Below are 27,581 nucleotides of genomic sequence, written 5' to 3' on the forward strand. Positions count from 1 at the left end.
ATTTGGTGAAAGCAAGCCTCTGCAGCAAAATATCTAAACTGATGATACACAGTGACTCCACCATCCAGGGGAAAGTCAATGATTTAAGTATTAACTGCACCTGTCAAAACTTCCCCACCACAAAAACAAAAAAGTTGTCAGAACATGTCAAACCTAAGGCTAAAACATTCTGATATGTTAATTTCTAGAAGCAATGACAAATTCCATACACATACCGTCATTATCATTTAATCCTGAATACTCTGAATGAATTGATAAATAATGTTACCATTAAATACCATATTTTTATAATTCTACATATAAGATAAGCTTTCATAAGAAAACCTTCATCCGTTATAGACAAAACTCTCATGAGCTTCTTGACCATATTCTATGCCTTGTTAATATATTTCTTTACTGGCTTTCAACTAACTTCAAAGAAAATAATGTATAACACATATTGCAATACGCCTAGTTCCTAGAACTTATTTTCACACTTAAGTTTGCAACTTAATGAACACAGACAAAGTAACTTTATTTTTAGTTAGGCCTGTTTATATATGCACACGTACGGAAGTATAACCATGGTGTACACATCAGTTTGTATGCACAAGTGACCAGATGTGTGTGGTACATAGTAATTTTTGTTTATATCCTACATAACTCTCAAGAAGGATTTGAAGCAGTCAACTCATAATACCAAGTTTCATTCAGGACGGCAAACAAAAAGCACTGATAATTCAGAGATATCTGAACTCTAATTCTGGGGAAAAAGTCTAATACCCACATATTTTAAGACACTATAAAACCCAAATAGAATGATAGAGACACCAAAAATCGCATACTTATACAAAAGAAATACTAAAAGAAAAAAAGCATGCTTTCAAAAAGCAGTGTCTTACCTTAACATAAATAATGACATCCCAGAGCCCCTTGAGCAATGTTATCTCTCTGCGACACTGCTTCATTTGTTTGTACTCTGGAAGAGCCACTTCAAAAAGATGAGTAGATTCTTGCATCTGCAACATTTCTTCTTCTAATGCCTCAAGCTCTTGATTTGCCTAAGGAGAAAACACATACACATGCACACAAACACACTTAATAACCAATGAACTGCCAGAGAAGAACAGCCACAGCGTTGTGTAGCTCTGGTTATGTCAACATTTACAACTTTGATTTTAAAAAAAAAAAATAGAAAGAAATCTGAAGTATAATTATTGGTAAAATGGGGGCTTTAGATGAGCAAACTCACAACTACTCAAAAAAGTTAGAGTAGACGATCAGTAAATACAGTAATGTTATCAATACCCTCCCTATACATTATTTCAGCAAAATCTGCTCTGGTATCAGATTGTTATGAATACAAATTTTCCTCTTGATGTTCATCATACAGCTGGGGACGACTTTGCTGGGGAGCAAAAGACAAGGTGCTAGAAACTTCCACTTAAGAATAAATCGGAGGCTGGATTAAAGATGGCGGAAGAGTAAGACGCGGAGATCACCTTCCTTCCCACAGATACAGTAGAAATACATCTACACGTGGAATTGCTCCTACAGAACACCCACTGAACGCTGGCAGAAGACGTCAGACCTCCCAAAAGGCAAGAAAATCCCCACGTACTTGGGTAGGGCAAAAGAAAAAAGAAATAACAGAGACAAAAGAATAGGGACGGGACCTGCACCAGTGGGAGGGAGCTGTGAAGCAGGAAAGGTTTCCACACACTAGGAAGCCCCTTCGCGGGTGGAGACTGCGGGTGGCAGAGGGGGGAAGCTTCAGAGCCGCGGAGGACAGCACAGCAACAGGGGTGCGGAGGGCAAAGCGAAGAGATTCCCACACGGAGGATCGGCGCCGAGCAGCACTCACCAGCCCGAGAGGCTTGTCTGCTCACCCGCCAGGGCGGGCGGGGCTGGGAGCTGAGGCTCCGGCTTCAGTGCTAGCCGGGAGGGAGTCCGGGAAAAAGTCTGCAGCTGCCGCGAAGAGGCAAGAGACTTTTTCTTGCCTCTTAGTTTCGCGGCGCGCAAGGAGAGGGGATTCAGAGCGCCGCCTAAACGAGCTCCAAAGATGGGCGCGAGCCGCGGCTATCAGCACAGACCCCAGGGACGGGCAGGAGACGTTAAGGCTGCTGCTGCCACCACCAAGAAGCCTGTGTGCGAGCACAGGTCACTCTCCACACCGCCCCTCCCAGGAGCCGGTGCAGCCCGCCACGGCCAGGCTCCCGTGATCCGGGGACAACTTCCCTGGCAGAACGCACGGCGCCTCAGGCTGGTGCAACGTCATGCCGGCCGCTGCCGCCGCAGGCTCACCCGGCACTCCGTACCCCTCCTTCCCACCGTCCTGAGTGAGCCAGAGCCCCCCAAGCAGCTGCTCCTTTAACCCCATTCTGTCTGGGCGGGGAACGGACGCCCTCAGGCGACCTACACGCAGAGGCGGGTCCAAATCCAAAGTTGAACCCTGGGAGCTGTTCAAACAAAGAAGAGAAAGGGAAATCTCTCCCAGCAGCCTCAGAAGCAGCGGATTAAAGCTCCACAAACAACTTGATGTGCCTGCATCTGTTGAATACCTGAATAGACAACGAATCATCCCAAATTCAGGAGGTGGACTTTGGGAGCAGGATATATTAATTTTTCCCCTTTTCCTTTTTTTGTGAGTGTATATGTGTATGCTTCTAGGGGAGATTTTTTTCTGTATAGCTTTGCTTTCACCATTAGTCCTAGGGTTAGGTCCGTCCGTTTTTTTCTTTTCTTTTTTTACTTAAAAAAATTTTTTTTCCTAATAAATGTTTTCTTACTAATTTTTCCCTTATTTTCTATTTTTAGAAATCAAAAAAAATTTTTTTAATAAGTTTTTTCATATTTTTTATTTTTAAAAATTAAAAAAAATTTTCTTAATAAAATTTTTCTTAATTTTTTCTTATTTTTTATTACAAAATATTTATAAATTCTATATTTAAAAATTAAAAAAAATTTTTTCTTAATAAACTTATTCTTTTTTTTTTCTTATTTTTTATTATAATAGTTTTATTTTATTTATTTTATCCTCTTTCTTTCTTTCTATTTTTTTCTCCCTTTTATTCTGAGCCGTGTGGATGAAAGGCTCCTGGTGCTCCAGCCAGGCATCAGGGCGGTGCCTCTGAGGTGGGAGAGCCAACTTCAGAACACTGGTCCACAAAAGACCTCCCAGCTCAACGTAATACCAAACGGCGAAAATCTCTCAGAGATCTCCATCTCAACATCAAGACCCAGCTTCATTCAACGACCAGCGAGCTACAGTGCTGGACACCCTATGCTAAACAACTAGCAAAACAGGAACACAGCCCCATCCATTAGCAGACAGGCTGCTTAAAATCATAATAAGGCCACACACACCCAAAAACAAACCACCAGACGTGGACGTGCCCACCAGAAAGACAAGATCCAACCTCATTCACCAGAACACAGGCAGTAGTCCCCTCCACCAGGAAGCCTACATAACCCACTGAACCAACCTTAGCCACTGGGGACAGTTACCAAAAACAATGGGAACTACGAACCTGCAGCCTGTGAAAAGGAGACCCCAAACACAGTAAGATAAGCAAAATAAGAACACAAAAAACACACAGCAGGTGAAGGAGCAGGGTCAAAACACACCAGACCTAACAAATGAAGAGGAAATAGGCAGTCTACCTGAAAAAGAATTCAGAATAATGATAGTAAAGATGATCCAAAATCTTGGAAATAGAATAGGCAAAATGCAAGAAACACTTAACAAGGACGTAGAAGAACTAAAGAGGAACCAAGCAACGATGAAAAACACAATAAATGAAATTAAAAATACTCTAGATGGGATCAATAGCAGAATAACTGAGGCAGAAGAACGGATAAATGACCTGGAAGATAAAATGGTGGAAATAACTACTGCAGAGCAGAATAAAGAAAAAAGAATGAAAAGAACTGAGGACAGTCTCAGAGACCTCTGGGACAACATTAAACGCACCAACATTCGAATTATAGGGGTCCCAGAAGAAGAAGAGAAAAAGAAAGGGACTGAGAAAATATTTGAAGAGATTATAGTTGAAAACTTCCCTAATATGGGAAAGGAAATAGTTAATCAAGTCCTGGAAGCACAGAGAGTCCCATACAGGATAAATCCAAGGAGAAACACGCCAAGACACATATTAATCAAACTATCAAAAATTAAATATAAAGAAAACATATTAAAAGCAGCAAGGGAAAAACAACAAATAACACACAAGGGAATCCCCATAAGGTTAACATCTGATCTTTCAGCAGAAACTCTGCAAGCCAGAACGGAGTGGCAGGATATACTTAAAGTGATGAAGGAGAAAAACCTACAACCAAGGTTACTCTACCCAGCAAGGATCTCATTCAGATTTGATGGAGAAATTAAAACCTTCAGAGACAAGCAAAAGCTGAGAGAGTTCAGCACCACCAAACCAGCTTTACAACAAATGCTAAGGGAACTTCTCTAGGCAAGAAACACAAGAGAAGGAAAACACCTACAATAACAAACCCAAAATATTTAAGAAAATGGGAATAGGAACATACATATCGATAATTACCTTAAATGTAAATGGATTAAATGCTCCCACCAAAGGACACAGACTGGCTGAATGGATACAAAAACAAGACCCATCTATATGCTGTCTACAAGAGACCCACTTCAGACCTAGAGACACATACAGACTGAAAGCGAGGGGATGGAAAAAGATATTCCATGCAAATGGAAATCAAAAGAAAGCTGGAGTAGCAATTCTCATATCAGACAAAATAGACTTTAAAATAAAGACTATTACAAGAGACAAAGAAGGACACTCTATAATGATCAAGGGATCGATCCAAGAGGAAGGTATAACAATTGTAAATATTTATGCACCCAACATAGGAGCACCTCAATACAAAAGGCAAATGTTAACAGCCATAAAAGGGGAAATCGACAGCAACACAATCATAGTAGGGGACTTTAACACCCCACTTTCACCAATGGACAGATCATCCAAAATGAAAATAAATAAGGAAACACAAGCTTCAAATCATACATTAAACAAGATGGACTTAATTGATATTTATAGGACATTCCACCCAAAAACAACAGAATACACATTTTTCTCAAGTGCTCATGGAACATTCTCCAGGATAGATCATATCTTGGGTCACAAATCAAGCCTTGGTAAATTTAAGAAAATTGAAATCGTATCAAGTATCTTTTCCGACCACAACGCTATGAGACTAGATATCAATTACAGGAAAAGATCTGTAAAAAATACAAACACATGGAGGCTACACAATACACTACTTAATAACGAAGTGATCACTGAAGAAATCAAAGGGGAAATCAAAAAATACCTAGAAACAAATGACAATGGAGACACGACGACCCAAAACCTATGGGATGCATCAAAAGCAGTTCTAAGAGGGAAGTTTATAGCAACACAAGCCTACCTCAAGAAACAGGAAACATCTCGAATAAACAACCTAACCTTGCACCTAAAGCAATTAGAGAAAGAAGAACAAAAAAACCCCAAAGTTAGCAGAAGGAAAGAAATCATAAAGATGAGATCAGAAATAAATGAAAAAGAAATGAAGGAAACAATAGCAAAAATCAATGAAACTAAAAGCTGGTTCTTCAAGAAGATAAACAAAATTGATAAACCATTAGCCAGACTCATCAAGAGAAAAAGGGAGAAGACTCAAATCAATAGAATTAGAAATGAAAAAGGAGAAGTAACCACTGACACTGCAGAAATACAAAGGATCATGAGAGATTACTACAAGCAACTCTATGCCAATAAAATGGACAACCTGGAAGAAATGGACAGATTCTTAGAAATGCACAAACTGCCGAGACTGAACCAGGAAGAAATAGAAAATATGAACAGACCAATCACAAGCACTGAAATTGAAACTGTGATTAAAAACCTTCCAACAAACAAAAGCCCAGGACCAGATGGCTTCACAGGCGAATTCTATCAAACATTTAGAGAAGAGCTAACACCTATCCTTCTCAAATTCTTCCAAAATATTGCAGAGGGAGGAACACTCCCCAACTCATTCTACGAGGCCATCATCACCCTGATACCAAAACCAGACAAAGATGTCACAAAGAAAGAAAACTACAGGCCAATATCACTGATGAACATAGATGCAAAAATCCTCAACAAAATACTAGCAAACAGAATGCAACAGCACATTAAAAGGATTATACACCATGATCAAGTGGGGTTTATTCCAGGAATGCAAGGATTCTTCAATATACGCAAATCAATCAATGTGATACATCATATTAACAAATTGAAGGAGAAAAACCATATGATCATCTCAATAGATGCAGAGAAAGCTTTCGACAAAATTCAACAACCATGTATGATAAAAGCCCTGCAGAAAGTAGGCATAGAGGGAACTTTCCTCAACATAATAAAGGCCATATATGACAAACCCACAGCCAACATCGTCCTCAATGGTGAAAAACTGGAACCATTTCCACTAAGATCAGGAACAAGACAAGGTTTTCCACTCTCACTACTATTATTCAACATAGTTTTGGAAGTGTTAGCCACAGCAATCAGAGAAGACAAAGAAATAAAAGGAATCCAAATCGGAAAACAAGAAGTAAAGCTGTCACTGTTTGCAGATGACATGATACTATACATAGAGAATCCTAAAGATGCTACCAGAAAACTACTAGAGCTAATCAATAAATTTGGTAAAGTAGCAGGATACAAAATTAATGCACAGAAATCTCTTGCATTCCTATATACTAATGACGAAAAATCTGAAAGTGAAATTAAGAAAACACTCCCGTTTACCATTGCAACAAAAAGAATAAAATATCTAGGAATAAACCTACCTAAGGAGACAAAAGACCTGTATGCAGAAAATTATAGGACACTGATGACAGAAATTAAAGAGGATACAAATACATGGAGAGATATACCATGTTCTTGGATTGGAAGAATCAACATTGTGAAAATGACTCTACTACCCAAAGCAATCTACAGATTCAATGCAATCCCTATCAAACTACCACTGGCATTTTTCACAGAACTAGAACGAAAAATTTCACAATTTGTATGGAGACACAAAAGACCCTGAATAGCCAAAGCAATCTGGAGAACGAAAAATGGAGCTGGAGGAATCAGGCTCCCTGACTTCAGACTATATTACAAAGCTACAGTAATCAAGACAGTTTGGTACTGGCACAAAAACAGAAACATAGATCAATGGAACAGGATAGAAAGCCCAGAGATAAACCCACGCACATATGGTCACCTTATCTTCGATAAAGGAGGCAAGCATATACAATGGAGAAAAGACAGTCTCTTCAATAAGTGGTGCTGGGAAAATTGGATAGGTACAAGAAAAGTATGAAATTAGAACACTCCCTGACACCACACACAAAAATAAACTCAAAATGGATTAAAGACCTAAGTGTAAAGCCAGACACTATCAAACTCTTAGAGGAAAACATAGGCAGAACACTCTATGACATAAATGACAGCAAGATCCTTTTTGACCCAGCCCCTAGAGAAATGGAAATAAAAACACAAACAAACAAATGGGACCTAATGAAACTTAAAAGCTTTTGCACAGCAAAGGAAACCATAAACAAGACCAAAAGACAACCCTCAGAATGGGAGAAAATATTTGCAAATGAAGCAACTGACAAAGGATTAATCTCCAAGATTTACAAGCAGCTCATGCAGCTCAATAACAAAAAAACGAACAACCCAATCCAAAAATGGGCAGAAGACCTAAATAGACATTTCTCCAAAGAAGATATACAGATGGCCAACAGACACATGAAAGAATGCTCAACATCATTAATCATTAGAGAAATGCAAATCAAAACTACAATGAGGTATCATCTCACACCGGTCAGAATGGCCATCATCAAAAAATCTACAAACAATAAATGCTGGAGAGGGTGTGGAGAAAAGGGAACACTCTTGCACTGTTGGTGGGAATGTAAATTGATACAGCCACTATGGAGAACAGTATGCAGGTTCCTTAAAAAACTAAAAATAGAACTACCATATGACCCAGCAATCCTACTACTGGGCGTATACCCTGAGAAAACCATAATTCAAAAAGAGTCATGTACCAAAATGTTCATTGCAGCTCTATTTACAATAGCCAGGACATGGAAGCAACCTAAGTGTCCATCATCGGATGAATGGATAAAGAAGATGTGGCACATATATACAATGGAATATTACTCAGCCATAAAAAGAAATGAAATGGAGGTATTTGTAATGAGGTGGATGGAGTTAGAGTCTGTCATACAGAGTGAAGTAAGTCGGAAAGAGAAAAACAAATACAGTATGCTAACACATATATATGGAATCTAAGGAGAAAAAAAAAAAAAAGGTCATGAAGAACCTAGTGGCAAGACGGGAATAAAGACACAGACCTACTAGAGAATGGACTTGAGGATATGGGGAGGGGGAGGGGTGAGATGGGACAGGGTGAGAGAGTGTCATGGACATATATACACTACCAAATGTAAAATAGATAGCTAGTGGGAAGCAGCCGCACAGCACAGGGAGATCAGCTCGGTGCTTTGTGACCACCTAGAGGGGTGGGATAGGGAGGGTGGGAGGGAGGGAGATGCAAGAGGGAAGAGATATGGGAACATATGTATATGTATAACTGATTCACTTTGTTATAAAGCAGAAACTAACACACCATTGTAAAGCAATTATACTCCAATAAAGATGTTTAAAAAAAAAAAAAGAATAAATCACTTCTTTAAAAAAAAGAACTTTCAGCTTTAAAAACTACCCTAGAGATTATCAATACACAGAACATAGTACAGTATGAGAAATTTCACCATATGATTATATTTACCAAGGCTCCCTCCCCTAACCATCCCATCGATGTACAACAGTTTATGTTTTACACCAAATATAAGCTGACTCATCTTTTTCTTTCTTGATAAACCAACTCTTAGTTTTAGTTTTTATTAACATAGTCGTGTATTAATATGGTCAAGTGCAAGGAGTACGGAAGAGCTTGCAATGCAGGAAAAGCTTGAAACACAGGCACTCTCTCCAGTTCTTCTGGGGGCTGTTTCTCAAACTCTCAGCTCTGTGCACAAGTTGCTGCTTCTTGATTTATCAAGTTTAGACATTACAAACCTAACTGGCTTTGCAAACAAAGGATTTAACTTTGTTTTTCCACTTTACATTTTCTCCCAACGTCCTCTCAATACCCCAAATTTCCATTATTTTAGTTTTTTTGAGTTTCTTTTTAACTTTAAATACCCACGGTTAATCATTTATCCACTTTCAACTCTCTTAATTTCCTACTATGTAAATTAGGATATTAGCACTCTAACATTCTTTCACGATACAGGTTATATGTTTCATTTCACATGTAATACTTTTATAAACATTAACTGCAATTCTCTTAGTTTTACTAATGTTATTAGAAAAATTCCATACACATAAAAGGGCGTGGCTGTGAGCATACACACCATCCAGCTTAGGAAATACTATGTTACTAATAACTTTTAATGACCTTCTTAATTTTATCCCTCTCCTTCCCACTACAAATATAATCACTAAATTTTTATTTACTACTACTGATTTTATAGTATTTTCACTACATGTTTGTACTGCTAAATGTTAAACCGTTAAAATTTATGTCTTAAAATTTATATGAATAGTTTTATACTATATATTAAGACATTTCAATATTTATTTTTGAGGTACGTCTACATATTCATGAAGAGTATGTATGAAGTTCATTCATTTCTACTACTTTATAGTACTACCTAGTATGAATAAACTACAATTAATTTATTCTACTGCTGATGGTTATGTAGGATTTTCCTGTATTTTACCATTAGCACTAATGCTACTAGGATTTTTATGCCCCCTGGTATAAATGGTTTATACAGAGTTTCGTTATCCTTTAATGGGTTAAAAATCTCTTCTAAGAGTTTCTATCATGAATGAATGTTGAATGATACCTAAAGATCTTTTGGCATTTCTTAAGGTGGTTATATGACTTTTCTCTTAATCTGTAAATATGATGAATTATATTCATTTTCTAATGTTAAACATTTCCCTGGAATGAACCCAACCTATTTATAAATTGGATTATTTGATTACATTTTGTTTAGTTAGTTTGCATCTATGTGTACCAAAAAGAGTGGCTTATCAGGACTTCCCTGGTGGTGCAGTGGTTGAGAATCCACCTGCCAATGCAGGGAACATGGGTTCGATCGCTGGTGCAGGAAGATCCCACATGCCACGGAGCGACTAAGCCCGTGCACCACAACTACTGAGCCTGCGCTCTAGAGCCCGTGAGCCACAACTACTGAGCCTGCATGCCTGGAGCCCGTGCTCCGCAACAAGATAAGCCACTGCAATGAGAAGCCAGCGCACAGCAAGGAAGGCAGCAACTAGAGACAAAGGCTGCGTGCAGCTTTGAAGACCCAATGCAACCAAAAATAAATAAATAAATTTATAAAAAGAAAAAAAGAAAAAGAATGGCTTATCATTTTTCCTTTCTCATACTGTCCTTTCACAAAAATAAGACATGCTTCACAGAGTAATTTTTGAGTGTTCATTCTTCTTCCGGTCTCTGGAATCATATGAATGAGATCTGTTTCTTGAAAGCTTCTTGGAATTAACCTGTAATGCTATCAGGGCCTGCTGTTCTCTCTGTTTTAAATTAATGGTTTATCTTTTTATTTTCCTACTGGTTAATTTTTCATAGTTATAGGACTATTCAGCTGTGTTCTTTTTTTTTTAATTAATTAATTTATTTTTGGCTGCACTGGGTCTTCGTTGCTGTGCGCAGGCTTTCTCTAGTTGCAGCGAGCGGGGGCTACTTTTCATTGAGGTGCGCGGGCTTCTCATTGTGGTGGCTTCTCTTGTTGTGGAGCACCAGCTGTAGGCGTGCAGGCTCAGTAGCTATGGCTTGCAGGCTCTAGAGCACAGGCTCCGCACTTGTGGCGCACGGGGTTAGTCACTCCGCGGCATGTGAGATCTTCCCGGACCAGGGCTCGAACCCATGTCCCCTGCATTGGCAGGCAGATTCTTAACCACTGCGCCACCAGGGAAGTCACTGTGTTACTTCTTGAGATACTTCTAGTAAATTATATTTTTCCAGAAATGTATCCATTTTGCTTAAATTTTAAATTTCTTATCGATTGTGTTCTATGATCTTTTGAATTTCTGCTCTTCCTGTACTATCATTCCCTATTTATTCCTAAGACTGTTGATTGTCCAACAGAGATTTGTCAATATAACTAGTCTTTTCTAATTATATTGAGAATCAAATTTGGCTTTGTTTGTCCTCTCTTTTCTTGAAATATACACACTGGAACTTATTTCAGTGATGATTTGTTGGTGGTTAATGCACTATGTTTGTTTATCTGAAATATGCTCTTGTTATTGAAATATAATTTTACACAGGAGAATTGGGAAAAAATCATCCACTACCTTTTGGCTTCCATTGTTGCTGATGACAAATATGCTCTTAGCCCAGTCATCATTTCTAACAGGTAATCTGTCTTTTCTATCTGGTTGCTTTAAAGGTCTTCTCTTTGCCTTTGGTATTCTGTAGTTCATTGTGATGTGTCTAGATGTTGACTTTGTATTTATCCTGGTTGGCGGTCAGTGAATTTCCTCAATCTATTGATTCATGCTTTGACCAGTTCTAGAAAAATCTCAGCTACTACATCTCTATTGCTTGTCTAATATTCCGTGTATTCTCTCTTCCAGGAAGTCTGAGTAAAAGAGTTAGACATCATTTGAACTTCTTACTCTGTGTCTCTTAATCTCTTTTGTATTTTGCATCTCCTTTCACCTATGTGCTGCCTTCTAAGTGAGTTCTTCCAATGTCATTTGCATTTCACTAATCCTCTTTAGCAGTTAGTTCTTTAACCCCTGCTGAGTTGTATCTTTTATTTTTCATTTCCATAAGTTTCTGGCCCTTTTTCAAACTCAGTTGATCATTTTTGATAGTCTCAAAACTGAGAACTTGCTCATTTTTTTCAATGTTATCTTTTATTTCCTGACTACATGTCTTCTTCTTCTTCTTTTTTTTTTTTTTTTTGGCTGTGCCACATGCAGGATCTTAGTTCCCTGACCAGGGATTGAACCCATGCCCTGTGCAGTGGAAGCATGGCATCCTAACCACTGGACCACCAGGGAAGTCCCAATAAATGTCTTCTAATATCTGACATTTCATATGGGTCTGTATCTGTGGTTTGCTCTTTCTGTTGGCCCTTATGCATGATGGTGTGTTTGTTTTATTGTAAACTCAAATTTAACTGAATTTAATCTGTTGGACCCCTGAGGAGATTAGAATAAGAGCACCTTATTCTCTTCTACCCAGAGAAGATTTGGATTTGCTTCTACTAGGTGCTAAGAAGAGCTACTTGTAACCATATCAGTTTCCTAGCCTGGAAATTCCTTAGCCATAGGGGTAGTATAAAGTTACACCATAACCCTTGGGAGAACAGGCCTATGTTTACCAATTCCCAGAGGATCCTTTTCTATTTTTTTCGCCCTATTCAGAGCAAGGTCTGATGGGTCATCTCATAGGCTCCCTGTGCAGGCTGCAGATTTTTCCCAGCCCGCCCTTTCACTAAGCGTATAACCTCTTAAAAGCATCTCCTAGTTTGCCCTGAAAGGGATAATCACAAAGTTCTAGAGTTCTGGTACTTTGATTTGCCCCTACAGCAGCACAGGCTTTTAAGTTTCCCACTGCTTTCCATCCTGGTTTCAGCTACTCTATTTCCCTGCCTCTTGCTTTCTTGGGAGTTCAGCAATAGATTTAAAGTCACATATTTGTGAACATGTTTCAGCATCTGTTTTACAAGATGGATTTTCAAAATGTCTAGTCAACCATACTCCCCAGAGCCAACAGCCCTTTTATTTATTTTTAATTATTTTCCCTATTAGTTATACTAATTCAATTATTCCTAGAAATACAGATCCAGTTATTTTAATTCAACTGTTCACTGTATCTTTGGCTATGAAGAAACAATAGCACATAATATAAATTTACCAAGGTATCAGTTATAAAAGGAGAGATTTACTACACCACTCCCCTGTTCCTGGAGGGTCAATGGTTTCCATCTTTTGGAGTGAGGTGCCTTGAGTACTAGGACCTACCATACCAGCCCAGAACAAACATATACATGACTTTGGCTGAATCTAGTTAAACACTAGATATGCTTGCTGAACAAACACACAAGAAAATGACTTCAAGATAAAGGTAACCGAGTCCTACTATATTCAAAACATCCTCAACACATTTTGTAGGTATGATAAATATCTGCCTTTTAAATATGTAACTATATGGTGTTATAGTATAGCATGCAAATGGTAGGAGTCAATAAATGATAACTGCAGTAAATGTTTACACACAGCACATTGGTTAGTCAAGTAAAAATGTCTCCATATCCACAATCTGTTCAGACCACCTGCAGTTTAGATATAATCTTTTTAAAAAAAAACAACTCTATTCGCATACTCTAACCAACTCCCTTTTCAGTGAATATATTAACCACTTTTCTTTAGCCAAGTGAAAGAGAAGACCTCATGCTATTGAATGGTGTTTTCTGAATGGCTGAAAGCAGTTAAAACTAAATTCAATCCAAAATTTGGAAAGAGAAGTAAAAACTGTCAGTTCCAAGTTTTACAGCAGTCTAAGGAGGAAAGGCTATCTCCAACAAGAAGTCAAATCAGGATGGCAGCCTAGATGAACTCAGAAAAATCCCCAGCCCCCAATGCAAACTTCAAAGTCACTTTCTCATTTTGGCTGCTAGGTTAAGAATTCTTACAGAAACAAAAGATATTATTTTTCTAATAAACGTTTAAAACATCTTTCCAATCCTCATGAATTAGTCACCATTTTCAGATTACTCGCCTATTATAGTCATTCTTATAGTCAATTATAACAAAGTAGTTCATTATAACCTAGGATTAAATGACTCAATAATATTTGTACCCAGAATTAAGAATAAGTTATGGGCATTCATTTGAAACTCCCTGAAACACTAGCCACCTCCAGAAAACCATATAACGCATACTTGGGGAGTGGGCAAGGGGGCAGATACAATGTGTAGTCGGGGGTCGGGGAGAGGACACGGAATCAGGCCTAAGGAGAAAGTATAGGATGAGGCAGTAAACATAAATCAGAGAAAAAAAAAAGAAAAAGTTACAGGCTTTCCTTACTAGGATTAAGAGTTACTAACAAAGTATCACATGGGAAATAGTATAATGGTTAATATTCCTCATTAAAAAAAAAAGTAGACAGCTAGAATTTTAATACTGATTCTGTCACTAACTGTTATCTCCAACAAGTTACTCAATTATACATGATTGTTTCTTTATCTAAAAAAAAGGCGAATAGAAGCTGTATCAGAGAGATATTGCAAGAAATGAAAGAAATAATGTAAATAATATGTTTAATAAAGTTCTTGACATATAAAGTGTTTACATGTCAAGAGAAAAACAAATATCGTATATCAATGCATATCATATATGTGGAATCTAGAAAAATGGTACAGATGAATCTATTTGTAGGGTAGGAATAGAGACATAGATGTAGAGACCGGACATGTGGACACGGCGGGGAAGGGGAGGGTGGGATGAATTGCGAGATTAGGTTTGACATAAATACACTACCATGTGTAAAATAGATAGCTAGTGGGAACCTGCTGTATAGCACGGGGAGCTCAGCTCAGTGCTCTGTGATGACCTAGATGGGTGGGACGGGGGAGGGTGGGAGGGAGGTCCAAGAGGGAGGGAATACAGGTATACATATAGCTGATTCGCTTCATTGTTCAGCAGAAACTAACACAAAATTGTAAACCAATTTTACTCCAATTAAAAAAAAAAAGTAAAATAAAATAAAAAATAATAGTGTTTGTTAGTTTCACTAGTATGAGTACTTTGATGATGACATGATTTAAATCACAATATATTTTACTTGGGGAAAATTGTTTGTAACTGGGTTTTAAATCGTTAATTCTCAACCCATAACTAATTGCAAAACTAAGGCAAAATATAGCAGTATCTCAGTGTCCAAATTTATTTTTTGAAATAGCTATCATAACACACAAGATAATTGAGATCAGCATTACCTTATCAAGTACTCTATATGGATCTTCTGCATTAAAACGAAGAGGAGCATAGAGTCTGAATCGCTCTCTGAACTCCGCTTGCTTCTCCTGATCAAGGAAGAAAAAAAACTGAAAGTGAATCTCAAATAGCTTCAGTTAGCCTTATAAAACCTTTCTTTAAAAAAAACCCCAAAAAAAACAGAAAACCACAAAGCTTGTTAGCTAGCTTACATCAAACAAAATACATTTTTTCCTTATAAGAGTGACTTCTGCATTTTGGAGAGGTGAGACTTCATGTCTGACAGTTGCTGCAATCTTTTTGGTAGTTTTCCATCTTTCAGGTAATTCCTACAAAAACAAAGGTGCAAATGGGAAGTTACTTCAATACCTAAAACAAATCTACTCCACAGGATTAAATTTTTCTAATCTCTTTCCACTAACTCATGACATCCTTTCATTCTTGTCTAAGAGAAAGAGTTTATCCCCAAAAAGATTAAAGGGACTAAAAGGCCTAGAGCCAGGCTGAATCCCACTGGCACCTTTGGAGTCACATCTTCCAAGCGTAAACCAGAGCTGTCCTCTGGTATAAGATTTAACCCAGCATAAATGGAAACCTTTTCAAAATAAACAGAAATTTCCAAACTGTTTTACTATTGAGGGAATAACATTAAAGTGCTCTGAAAATGACTTTGCTGATCTAACAACTAGAAGTGAAGCCATGTTTAGCAATTTAGCAAGTGAAAAAAGACGCTCTAAATCTGGTGGGCAGAGATGAAAAAGTGAATCAATCTTACCCTTCGTTTTCCTCTGGTTCCCAAAGCTGTGTTTTTACTTGGTCTGGATGGAGAGTTTGAACATTTGGGTTAATTTTAAATGACTAGGATTTTTGAAGTAAGATGAGGCAAAGGGAAGGGAAGGTTAATTCCTACTTGATGGAGGACAAAAGCAGCCATGAATTGTTCAGGTAGCAACTCAACTCTGCCGTCCCTGACTACAATGCAACTAGGACAACAGCAACTTACTTTCTTTGAAGAGCCCTTGTGCTTAACTGCTGTTGAAAAGCATTCCTTGTGTCCAGACTAAGAAAGCATTGTTTCTCTGTGTCATCTCCCAGGACACTGAAATTGTTTTGTCACACAAAACCACCCATGGTGATGGGACTCTACTTGTGTCGCTGAAGTACAAAAGTCGGTTCTAAAGACTATTTTGTAACCCTGATAAATATCTGATGAATGATTTGGTAACTGCCAATTATGAAGAGTGCACTGTGCTAAGTACAAAACGTATCTGAGTGGTGGAGGAGGGCTACAAAGATAAAACACATTCTTCAGATTGAAACTGTTGTATCATCTGTCAGAGTGAATGAGAGGCACACAAAATAACTATTCTACATGACAGAATGTGTTAACTTCGATCAGGAGGTCTATATGTTATGGAATTAAAATGCTTGGGAGGCAACATGGTGTCATGACAGCAATACCCAACCAGGCCAGGAACTAAAAGACTTGAGCTCTAAAGTTCCTTGTTTTTATCTTGCTCTTCCATCCTTCTTCTCATCAAAACTCTGCATCCTCATCTGTCCAGAGTGTCACTTTGCATTTCCAATTGACCCCATGGAACCTAAATGTCACAGGGAGTCCCTTCGGGGCCATGGGAGAGAAGACGTGAAGAGGTCACATCAGGGGGTTCAGGCTCCTTAACTTTAACCTTCTTCAATGACACTAGACCTGCTGTTACCTGCTTTATATTTGGGGATTCCAAAGAAGCTTCCACTGGATAAAAATAAACTTTCATTGAAAACCAAAAGATCAGATGACCTCCAAAGTTGAACTAATACTGATCCACTCAAGGAACTCACACTGCATCAGAGGCGCAAAACAATGACTGGATTTCCACAGGCAGAGATGAGGGTGAGACCCCTCAACATCCCGTGAGGTAAGATTTCCAATGCAGGATGGGGTGAGAGTGTGGGCTATACAGAAACTGGACAGGATTCTGAGGCTAGAGGCAGTCAATGAAGGTTTCTTAACAGGGAAGGGACTTGATAAAATCTATAGATTATAAGTGTCATCTAGCTTCAGAGCACACTATAGATAGGGTGTGAGGACACAGCCACGCCTAGGGGCTTTTTTAGCATCAAACCAAGCACAGGCAAGTTTTGGGAAATGTTATGACTGCTAATGATTATGAAGGAGAAACAGCAACTCTCACAAATTGCTTAAATTAAAACAAAATTGGGACATTGTTACCCTCCATGAGCAACTTGAACTGCCTGTAAATCTTATTTTTCCTCCTGACCAGCCTGAATTACCGACATCGAGACACACACAGAGCTAAGAGTGTGGCTCACTTCTGAAATACTGAAAAGCCTAATATTCTCAATACTGCAAAAACCTTAGTGAGCCAAACTTTTATTTTTATAGAAAAAAGGCAGAATAGCACATTTGCTTTTATTCATCTTGGAAACATAAAGAGTCCATTAGAAAGCATGTAAACTAAGAAACACATAAAAGATTTTTAAATCTTCCACCTGACCCCAGCACTGAAATTGAATACATACACCTCCATTTTCATAAACAACTAAGACAACAGTCAGAACTAAGTGACCTGATCAAACATGTCTGCATCGTTACTTATACTCTCCTAATTAGCTTACTGTTGAACAATGTATATAAGGTGTCATATGTATCAGGAAAATTTGTTAAAGACCTAAAAATTGACAACAGAAATGACTGGAATCTAGCTTTAGTGAAGTGTGAGCCAAACTTTTATAATACAAATTCTGGAGGCCATGGCCAAAATCCCCATCAATTACTTGTGTTATGACTGGGTTCTCTATATGACATAAAATTTCAAGGTTCAAGGTCTGACTCAAAGAATATCCCAATCTTCCTAAAAACAGACATTTATAGTGTGTTCTACTGTTAACTATTTCACCTCTCACTCTTGTTATGTATCTATCTGTCCACATCATCTCTCACTCCATGTCTAACTGGATTTTCAGTCCTAAAGACAGTTTTATACTTAAACAGAATCTAATAATTCTTATATAGTAATTCTTTGTAGTCAAGAGAGCACCTGTAAATACATTGTTGCACTTCATCCTCATGAAACAAAATGAGGAATATAAAATGGAGCAGCTGCTGTGAAAAACATTTTGGTGGTTCCTCAAAAAGTTAAACTTGGAATTACCATATGACCCAGCAATTCCGCTCCTAGGTGTTTTCCAAAAAGATCTGAAAGCAGGTACTCAAACAAATACTTGTGCACTGATGTCCACGGCAGCATTATTCACAATAGCCAGAAGATGAAAAGAGCCCCAATATTCCTCAATGGGTGAAAGGCTAAACAAACTGTATATGTGTATGTGTGTATATACACACATACAAACACACACACACACAATGGAACATTATTCAGCCATAAAAAGGAATGAAGTAGCGATATATGCTACAACGTTCATGAACCTCAAAATCATCATGCCAGGTGAGAGAAGCCAGATACAAAAGGTCACATATTGTATAATTCCACTTATATGAATTATCTACAGTAAGTAAACCCGTAAAGACAGGAAAGGACCAGCAGTAGCCCCAGACTGGTGGCAGATAGTAGGGGAGGAGTGGGGCATGACAACTAATGGGTATGGAGTTTCTCTGGGGGTGAGGAGAATGTTCTGAAACTAGAGAGAGGCAGTGATTACACAACCTCATGAATGTACTAAATGCCACACACTTTGAAATGGTTACTTTTATGTTATGTGAACTGTGCATTTCACCTCAATTTTTTTAAAAATGGGGAACTGGAGACAGTATAGACAAATTTAAAAAGTGAGGGATCTTGAGGGATATTTTACCGAAGAGGAAGCATGCTCTGAGGCAAGCAGATGAGACGGACTAGCAGAAAACAAATTTAAGTTTGAGTTCCACCAGTGATTAGAGCATCACTGAACTAGACAGAATTCAATAAAAGCTCTTTAGTTAATGTGTCCACCGATCACATTGCAAGGTTAAACCTAAGCCCACCCTGGAAGCTGGTGGATGACATAAACATATAAACTATCTGTAGAACCTCAATACGGGCATGGGAATAGAGCCTCAATTGTGAGATTCGTATTCGTGATTTCAGTTATAACTACAAAGACTTTGTACATCGTTTGGCACACAGCAGCCACCAAGTCATTCCAGAACACGGGAAGAGGAGGATGACACAGAAACCCTGTTGAGGAAAGCGATTTCTCCAGCCAAATTGCGCTTTACGTATTCTTTCTTAACATGTCTATGATATGTTTCCAAAGACTAGGACACTTCTCACCTGACAGGCAATTTAAATGAAAGAGAGCTGGAATTTATTTCACATGTGAAAGTGATGATATAAGTGGAACCCAGAAAAGTAACTTAGAGGCTCTCTATTACCTGAATACCTTCTAGCACGAAGGCAGTGGAGTGCAGCCAGGCAGAGGGAGGATGTGGGCATGAAACACCCCTAGATTCATGTGGGCTGGCTTTACTACTTGTGTGACCTTGAGAAAATTATGAAGTCCCTTTAAGCTTCAGATTCCTAAGCTGTACAATGAAAACATTAACATCTACAGTATAGGGTGTTATGAGGGTGTCATAAGAGAGTGCACGTGAAGAACAGGAGGTGCTCAGTTTACGGTAATCATGGTTATTTTACCACCTCACTGACCTCTAGCTGAGCATAGACCTGCTCAGGCATCTTCTGGCCATACGTTTCCAAGAGCGTGATGGTTTCTTTCAGTGGTTCAAAGACTTCATCAGTAGCTCTCTGTCGGCTTCTTACAGCCAGAAGATGCCCCATAAGGTCAACTAAACCATCGCGATCGCCGCCTTCACTTAATTCTCTCTGAAGTCCAGCATCTGTCTCCTTCATAAATTCTTGTAGCTCATTCAGACTACAAAAACATGTATACACACACACACAAACACAAATTAGGCTCATTAAAACATTCAGAAGTATGAATTCTGACTGAATCTAGTTTTCACTCTTTACCTAATTAAACATTACTTGCTATCTCTCTTATAGAACTGGCAGTTTCAATGCTCTTAAAATTCATATCTCAATTTTAAGAAGCAGTCAGGTGTTAAAAGTTGTAATTCCAAATACCAAAGCACCAAAGACTACCTGTCAATGACAAATCTCAAAAGATGCTCCTGAAACATCCAGCTCCATTTCCTGACAATGTTTAGCAAGCTCACTTTGAAAGGCTTCATGTCCACCTTGAACCAACCATCAAACACTCTGAAGTCATCAAACTTGCTCATCTGAACATACAAAGCCTCATAAATGTCAATCTATAATTAGAAAAACAAATAGTCACTGTATAACAACTCAATCAAAAGCTAGTAACTACATAAATGCAGAGGGTTTGCCTTGCCTGTTCTTTGAATTGCTCGAGTGTTGGTGGTTGTCCGGGAATGTCTTCATTTGCATGAGGCCCTGTCTCCTCAGATGACACAGTATGGCCATACAGGAGGAAGTACTTCATAAACTCGGTCCGGTCATCCACCCAGAGGTAAGCGTATGTGTCCAGGGTGTTTCTGAAGTCCAAGACTTGGTTGATGACGTCTGCCACTCTCTTCATGATCTCCTGCCTGACCTCCACCAGGCCCAGCATGTTGTCCATATCATCCTAAATGAGGGGAGAACCAAGCATTTATTAAAGCCAACCCTGCTCTATCAATTATGTGCAACCTACCATTATCCAAGGCCATTCTTCAAAAGAATAGTTGGTAAAATCAAAAACTGTGCTGCTTTTCCCAACTTCTCCTTTCCTTGTGCTCCCCATTACCCCAATTTATTTTGAATCATTAATATAAAAGCTAATTTTATCATTAATCATAATTGTAATTAATATACATGTATATGTATGGGCGTTCAGCATTCAAATGACTGGGTAGTTGAGTAAGCCCATTTTTTTTGAATCCTGGGAAGTTGCAACCCACTATATCCTTCTTTGTCTTTTCATCGGAAATATTGCTTCTTAGTATTTTCTCTTTTGCATTTATATATCTAGGAATGAGGCATTTTCTTTCATGTGGCTTTATCCTGTTTTAAAGAGCTGTTCTAAAATTCCTGGTTTTCCTGGCTGCCTCAGGATCCGCTCACAGCATCTTGCTTTTAGGTTAAATACAAACAAAATTAATCATACTTGGTGTAAATACAGCAAAAAACAGTGGACATTAGAATGGAGAACACTAGAACTCAAAATCAAAGTATATTCAGATGAAAAGTTTTGGAATTAGCTTGGCATTTATTTGTAACTCTAAAGAGATGTGCGAAATTGGTTAACATATATGTAAATATGTTGAATTTTTTTAGAGTAATGTTTCCTTTTCAGTGCTGATTTCTTTGTATTCTGTTCTCTGCATTCAGTATTCAGTAATACTACCAATAAACGTATTTATAATCTCTTAATCTATTAATATGTATATAATTCACAATAAATGTAATACCCATTTACAAAGAACATACCTGGTAATTTGCTATTTCCAGATGTGCTGCTACTCGCTTCATCTGGGCAGACATTCTGAAACTACTGCACAGCATTTCTTCCACCAGATCATAGAAGCCATCCCCAGCCTCTCTTTCTAAAGAAGGTTTAAACAGAATCTCCGGGGGCATTAAGATCATTTGTGCTTGAAAAAACGGTGCAGATTTCAGTTGTTTCTCTGTGTTCATCAGGAAGAAGTCTAAGTCATGCATTATCGCTTGAAAAAAGCCTTCCACCACGATGTCATCAATGAATTCTACATAAATCTTCCAGGCATCCAGAGAAGGAGTGGCTCTGAACAGCTTCCTATTTTCCTACAAACAGACAAGTATTAATAGATCAGTATAGACAATAGTGAGTATAAAAACAAAAGTTGTCCATTTTAATGGCTTGTTAAAACGGCTACATTTGGGGGCACAACATAGAAACATTCAAATGCTTGGCTGCAGAATCTTAAGCTAGACGGCAATGATCTAAGCAGGATTTTGTAACATTTAGTTCATTTATAAGATACATTCAAAAGTCATTCTTTAAAGGAGAAATTAAGAAGATTGCTATCTTCAAATATTATGCACACAAGAAATACACTAGTTCCCAATGCATCCTAGATGTATGCTCTGGTTCTGGCCCTGTCCCTGACTCTCTGTGGCCTTGGACCTTGCCTGCCCTGGCCTCACCTGTAAATGAGGTTTCCCAAACTGGTCCTCCCGAGAACGCTGCTCTGGGATATCTAAAGATCACCAAGTCAGCAAAGAGCTATGTGTTTTAGGCCATTCTTGGGGACTCACAGTGTACCTATTATGTTAAAGTCCATTTAACCTGGTTTAACCAATTGTCTCCAAACACTAAGATATTTTGTGCCAACCACCTATGAGCAGCTTGTGGAATAACAGTAACTTGGCTTGGGAAACACTGGCCTGGTGAAGTCCAAGCCCCCTTTGTGCTTCAACAATATGAATTCTTTGACCTCAGCATCTCCCTAGCATGTGGGTGAAGTAATGGATGGGCCTGTGGGCATGACAGGGCCAGACATGGACAGGTTAAGGACTGCTAGAGGTTGGGCACAGTGTGGCAGGCCTAGGGACAGAGATTTGAAAAGGTCAGGTAAGCAGCAAGGTTGATTCCAGAAGTACCTTCTGAGTGGCAAAGGTTACACAGTCTATACAGGCCAGAGGGCAGATGCCCAAGGCAGAAACTACTACACACAGAAAAGACGACCCTAAAATGGGAGCTGATTATAAGGTAGATTATGCTCTCTGCTTTCTGTGATTATTCACTACTGTGGATATATGATCCAGGATTCAAAGGTGTGTGCGACAGGCAAGAATCAGAACTACAGAGGTGAGTCTGGATCCTGATAAAGCAGGGCAGAGATGAACAAGTTCTTTGAGGGTTTTTTGTCCTCAAACAAATCTAAGAACTGCTCTTTTCAGGGATGCTGTCTTGCCCGCCAACCACGTGGAAGCATTCACATCTGTGTAGTGTATGTGACCCACACCCCTGGAGCTGGGCAGTACACATCCCAGGCAGCTCCGAGAATACCACTGCAAAACCTTGTTTGTAACTATTTCTAGTCATGTCCTGGCAATATTTTCAAGGCATTGTAATCAACATTCATATATCTTACTTGTCTAAAACCCCCAGGTTACTGTTTAGGGAGCCCACTTTCCTATTATCAAGAAAATGTATCATAAGAAACTAATTGTAATCCATCATCTGTCCTCCATGAGGCAGATTCCAACGCATAAACACTTGTAAGGACGTCCTGAAAGTCACAGAATAATTCACAGCCATCTCGGCAAACTAGGAACAGTCGAGGTCATGACTAAGTTAAGACATTGCTGAAAAAACAACTTTCCAGATATATACCTTCTTTACATGTCAGAACATCCCTGAGATTCCCTCAAGGCTACCCAGGCCTTAGGGAGAGCCTTCAGAGGGAGCATGGCCCTGCCCACACCTTGATTTCAGACTTCTGGCCTCCAGACTGAGAGAGAATACATTTCATTGCTTTAAGACATCCATTTGTGGTACTTTGTTATAGCAGCCCAAGGATGCTAACACAGGCAGTCATCAAAGAAGGCAAAGTCTTTGTCCTAGCAAATTGTTACCAGTAGGGAAAATTAAAACTTTCTTACATGTTTCAGACAAACTTGGAAGTCAACAGAAACTTTGAAATCCATATAAATTCTTTTCTTTCTTTTCTTGTTGTGACACATACTCAATACAGCATATCAAATGTACCACATCTTACTTTTCGCTGAGCAAGTTTGTTACTCTTCAAACGCTTCCTTCACACAACTGCAGTGCCAGCCTATGCAAAAATCTGCCCCAGGCATCTCTAACTAACGTACCCAAAAACAAATCCTGTCTTTTCCCTGCAAAATCTGCTCTGCCATAGCCCTCCCCGTATGAGTAAAGGGAAACTCTGCTCTTCCAGCAGCCCAGACCAAAAACGTCAACGTCGCCCTTACCTTCTGTCTCCTCTGACTGATCACAGCAAATCCTCTTGGCTCTGCCTTCAAAATACATCCAGCATACGACTGCTTTTTATCACTACCGTCTGGACCCAAGCCATCTTCACCTGGATTACAGACTCATCTCCTAACGGTCTCCTTGTCTACCATCTCCTGGCCCCCCTGTAGTTTACACTCAACAGGGAAAGCTCTTGAGCAGAGAGTCTCCAGCTGCTATTTTCCCTCAGAGTAAAACCCAAAGTTCTCAAAATGGCCCGTTGATCCACTGTGATGTGCCCTTAAGCCCTTTCAAACTTCATCGCCTACTATTATTCCCCCTGGAAATTCTGCTTCAGGTATGTTGGCTCTCTAACTGACCCTTAGACAAGAGACCCATACTCCTACCGTAAAGCTTGTGTACTTTGATACCTAGAACATCCTTCTTCCATTTCCCACATAGTTCATTCCCTGACAGTTCTCTGCAGAAATGCTACCTTAGTAAAGAGACCTTTCTAACTACCTCATACACAATGTCCACCCCACCTGCCACTGATTCTCTATCCCACCATCTCTGCTTTATTTTTCACCATTGCTCATGTGACCGATTGAAGATACTACTATATATTTGTTATTTTCTCTTTCTATCTTCCCTAACTAGGATGTAAGATCCAAGAGGCAAGAGACTTGTTTTATGCTTTTGTTTCTCTGCCTTCTGTTCATCGTTCTTGTTGTTTTACTTCTTGTCTTCTCTTACACTGATAACCCTGGAATAGTGCCTATCACTGTTCTAAAAACTCAAGTACTTGTTATAAGGAGAGTAACTACTGTTGCCACTGTCAGGAGATGGCTGAGAGGGTTACATGAGATGAGGTGAACAAGACGGATGGCACACAGAGGCATTCAGCCAACAGTGGTAGCTACTTAAAGCATCCAAAACAGGAGATAACTATGACCAAGATAAGGCCCCATCTCTAGCCTTTCTGTTTCATCAAAAGATCTCACACTCCTATCTCTTCCCTCAGAAATGAGCACAGCGAGGGCCACAGAAATTACAGACAAGTAACACAAATTCCTCCAATTTCAATGCTTAACAAAACCATACCTAAAGTTCTTTCGGCCCCCAAAAAAGAGCCCTCCATTATTAGGTTACTTATTTTTGCTCTTTTCTAAACTAAGTGAAAGGATCTGCTATAAATTTCAAAGCCTTAAAAGCAAGTACCTCAACCAAGTTGTGTATCTTGCAGCCATCTTCCTGGATTAGCTTGTATTTTTTCGCAAACAAATCACCCTTGTCCTCCCAAGTCAAGGCGGTCTCCCGCCTGTGTTCTCTCCTGGGAAGGAGCGTGCACTCCACCCAGGCCCGCATCGTCTGCTGAATCACTTTGACGTTGTTCTGCGCATGCTCCGCTCTGTGCTCCAACTCCGAGGTGGCCGTCTTCATCCTCTCGATGTCCCCCCAGCAGTCATCCTGCCATGTCAGCGATGTGGCAGCTGCCTGCAGCTCCTCATCCACAGCCCTCAGCTCATCCTCAACCAGGGGGTATTCAACTTCCAGAAGAGTCTGTTTCAGCTTATTATATCCTTGCACAAGAAGTTCAAGATTTCCAATGTACTGATTCAAAAGAAAACCCCAAGACAAAAAGTGCCACATGTGTTAAAGCTACTTTCTCTTGGAGGCATGGAAGTATCTTAGGTCTACATGTTAATAATTAAAATTCAAACTATTTCTATTCAAATCCGCCCTAATATCTGAAAACACTGACCTTTAAAAGAGTGTTTCTTTTTTTGAAGATGGCTAAGGCTGAATCCGGTATGTCTGATTTCTTCAACATCAAAAGGTATTTAACTTCTCTTAATACGGCCACTAGCTATTAAAAGAAAAGCAAGGATTATTTACCTGATTTAAGAATATCATTCTATTTTTTAAATCAAACGCTTAAAATTTCATCCAATGATTACAATATTTTCAAACTGTCAAGGCAAAGGGGCTTTTGTTTCTTATGCTTTTTAAAAGCAACAATCATACATTCCATATGATGCAGAAGTATAAATAATAAAGGTAGAAATCACTGGCTATGGCCCACTGTCAGAGAAAGAATTCAAGCAAAAAAAAGAGCAACATATACACGCCAAGATCTGAAATGGGAGGCCATAAGCCGACCTTGGTCTTTTCCAAACACCGTTAGCTCTATTATAATGCTTGTTTTGAAAACACAACATGATTATACATGAGGGAGGATTGTGAACATGCCGCAAGTTTTGTCTTTGCTTATCTGCAGTTTCATCAGCAGTAAATGGCTAGGTAAATGCTAAAAACTGCATCCAGCTGAACAAAAAGGCTTAGGAATATGCAAAATGCTCATATGCACACACCACAAATATCCACCAGGTACCTCCACTCACAGGTGTGTGATGAGCCAGACCATCCAACTTCTGGTGGCACAACTTTTTGTCTGGTTTCAAGTGACCCTCCTTCCACCACCTCACAGTAATGCACAAGTCATAACACACTTCCCTGAGCAAACTTCAGGTCTTTGTCAAGGGAAAGTACTATATTCATTGGACCATTTATATATTACTTGACCATTTAAAACGTATAAAGCTATGCTACTGTTCTTCCTAGGTTCCTTTTTTTGTTTTTCTGTTTTTATTGTTATTTTTTAATTGGAGTATAGTTACTGTACATTATGTAAGTTATACGTGTACAATATAGTGATTCACAATTTTTAAAGGTTATACTCCATTTACAGTTATTATAAAACATTTGCTATATTCCCCGTGTTGTACAATAATATATCCTTGTAACTTATTTTATACCTAATAGTTTGTTCCTCTTAATCCCCTACCCCTATGTTGCCCCACCCCTTCCCTCCCCCCAGGAGTAACCACTAGTCTGTTTTCTATATCTGTGAGTCTGCTTCTTCTGTTATATTCACTAGTTAGTTGTATTTTTTAGATTCCACATATAAGTGATATCATACAGTATTTGTCTTTCTGTCTGAGTTATTTATTTTTTTAAACTTATCACTGACAAAGTTTTTAAGTACTGTACCCTAACCCTCATTTTCCCCATCAGCAATGTACTTTTTATTGTGCAGTCTTTCATAGGGCAGTGAATTTTAGGAATGCATATGTCGTGTTGTAGCAAAACTGACTGTAGCCCTAAATCACAGTTTATGAGGAAAAGACCACATAACATGCTTTAGAAGGTAAACCAGTTGACTTCCTTAGGCTGTCACTCCATAGGTTCACTAGTACAATATATTTGGTATGTTTATAGTCCCTTCAGGTAGAATTGCAGGGATTATCCCTAAAACATCTCAGGAATTCAGTTTCTATAAATTGGTTTTATGAAATCAGAAGGTAAAGCAAACCCTCAGTTCTCCAGGCCACATATGTATGTACCTGTGCTGAGGTTAATAAGAAAAATTAAGTGATGCAATTCTTTGTAATATTTCAGGGAAAGAAAACAGAATTTGAGTACAGACTGTGACTATTAAACTCAGTGAGGCTAACTTTCACCTCCTAGGCATACAGTTGGACTGCCATG

General features: G+C 38.9%; 1 protein-coding gene across 1 annotated transcript in view; it reads right to left on the reverse strand.

Annotated features, from left to right (window-relative positions):
• DNAH11 (dynein axonemal heavy chain 11) overlaps window positions 1-27,581 on the reverse strand; it is a 324,223-nt gene that overhangs the window by 243,129 nt on the left and 53,513 nt on the right. Inside the window, exons 13-21 of the mRNA XM_068550514.1 lie at window positions 25,795-25,899; window positions 25,251-25,643; window positions 21,557-21,889; window positions 20,460-20,714; window positions 20,207-20,376; window positions 19,751-19,976; window positions 15,296-15,412; window positions 15,086-15,172; window positions 882-1,040 (exon numbers count right to left, since the gene is read on the reverse strand). Of these exons, the coding sequence (XP_068406615.1) occupies window positions 882-1,040; window positions 15,086-15,172; window positions 15,296-15,412; window positions 19,751-19,976; window positions 20,207-20,376; window positions 20,460-20,714; window positions 21,557-21,889; window positions 25,251-25,643; window positions 25,795-25,899 (1,845 nt within the window). The remainder of the gene's footprint in view (window positions 1-881; window positions 1,041-15,085; window positions 15,173-15,295; window positions 15,413-19,750; window positions 19,977-20,206; window positions 20,377-20,459; window positions 20,715-21,556; window positions 21,890-25,250; window positions 25,644-25,794; window positions 25,900-27,581) is intronic.

The sequence above is a fragment of the Eschrichtius robustus genome, chromosome 8, assembly GCF_028021215.1.
Source record: "Eschrichtius robustus isolate mEscRob2 chromosome 8, mEscRob2.pri, whole genome shotgun sequence".
In the NCBI taxonomy this organism is placed as follows: domain Eukaryota; kingdom Metazoa; phylum Chordata; class Mammalia; order Artiodactyla; family Eschrichtiidae; genus Eschrichtius; species Eschrichtius robustus.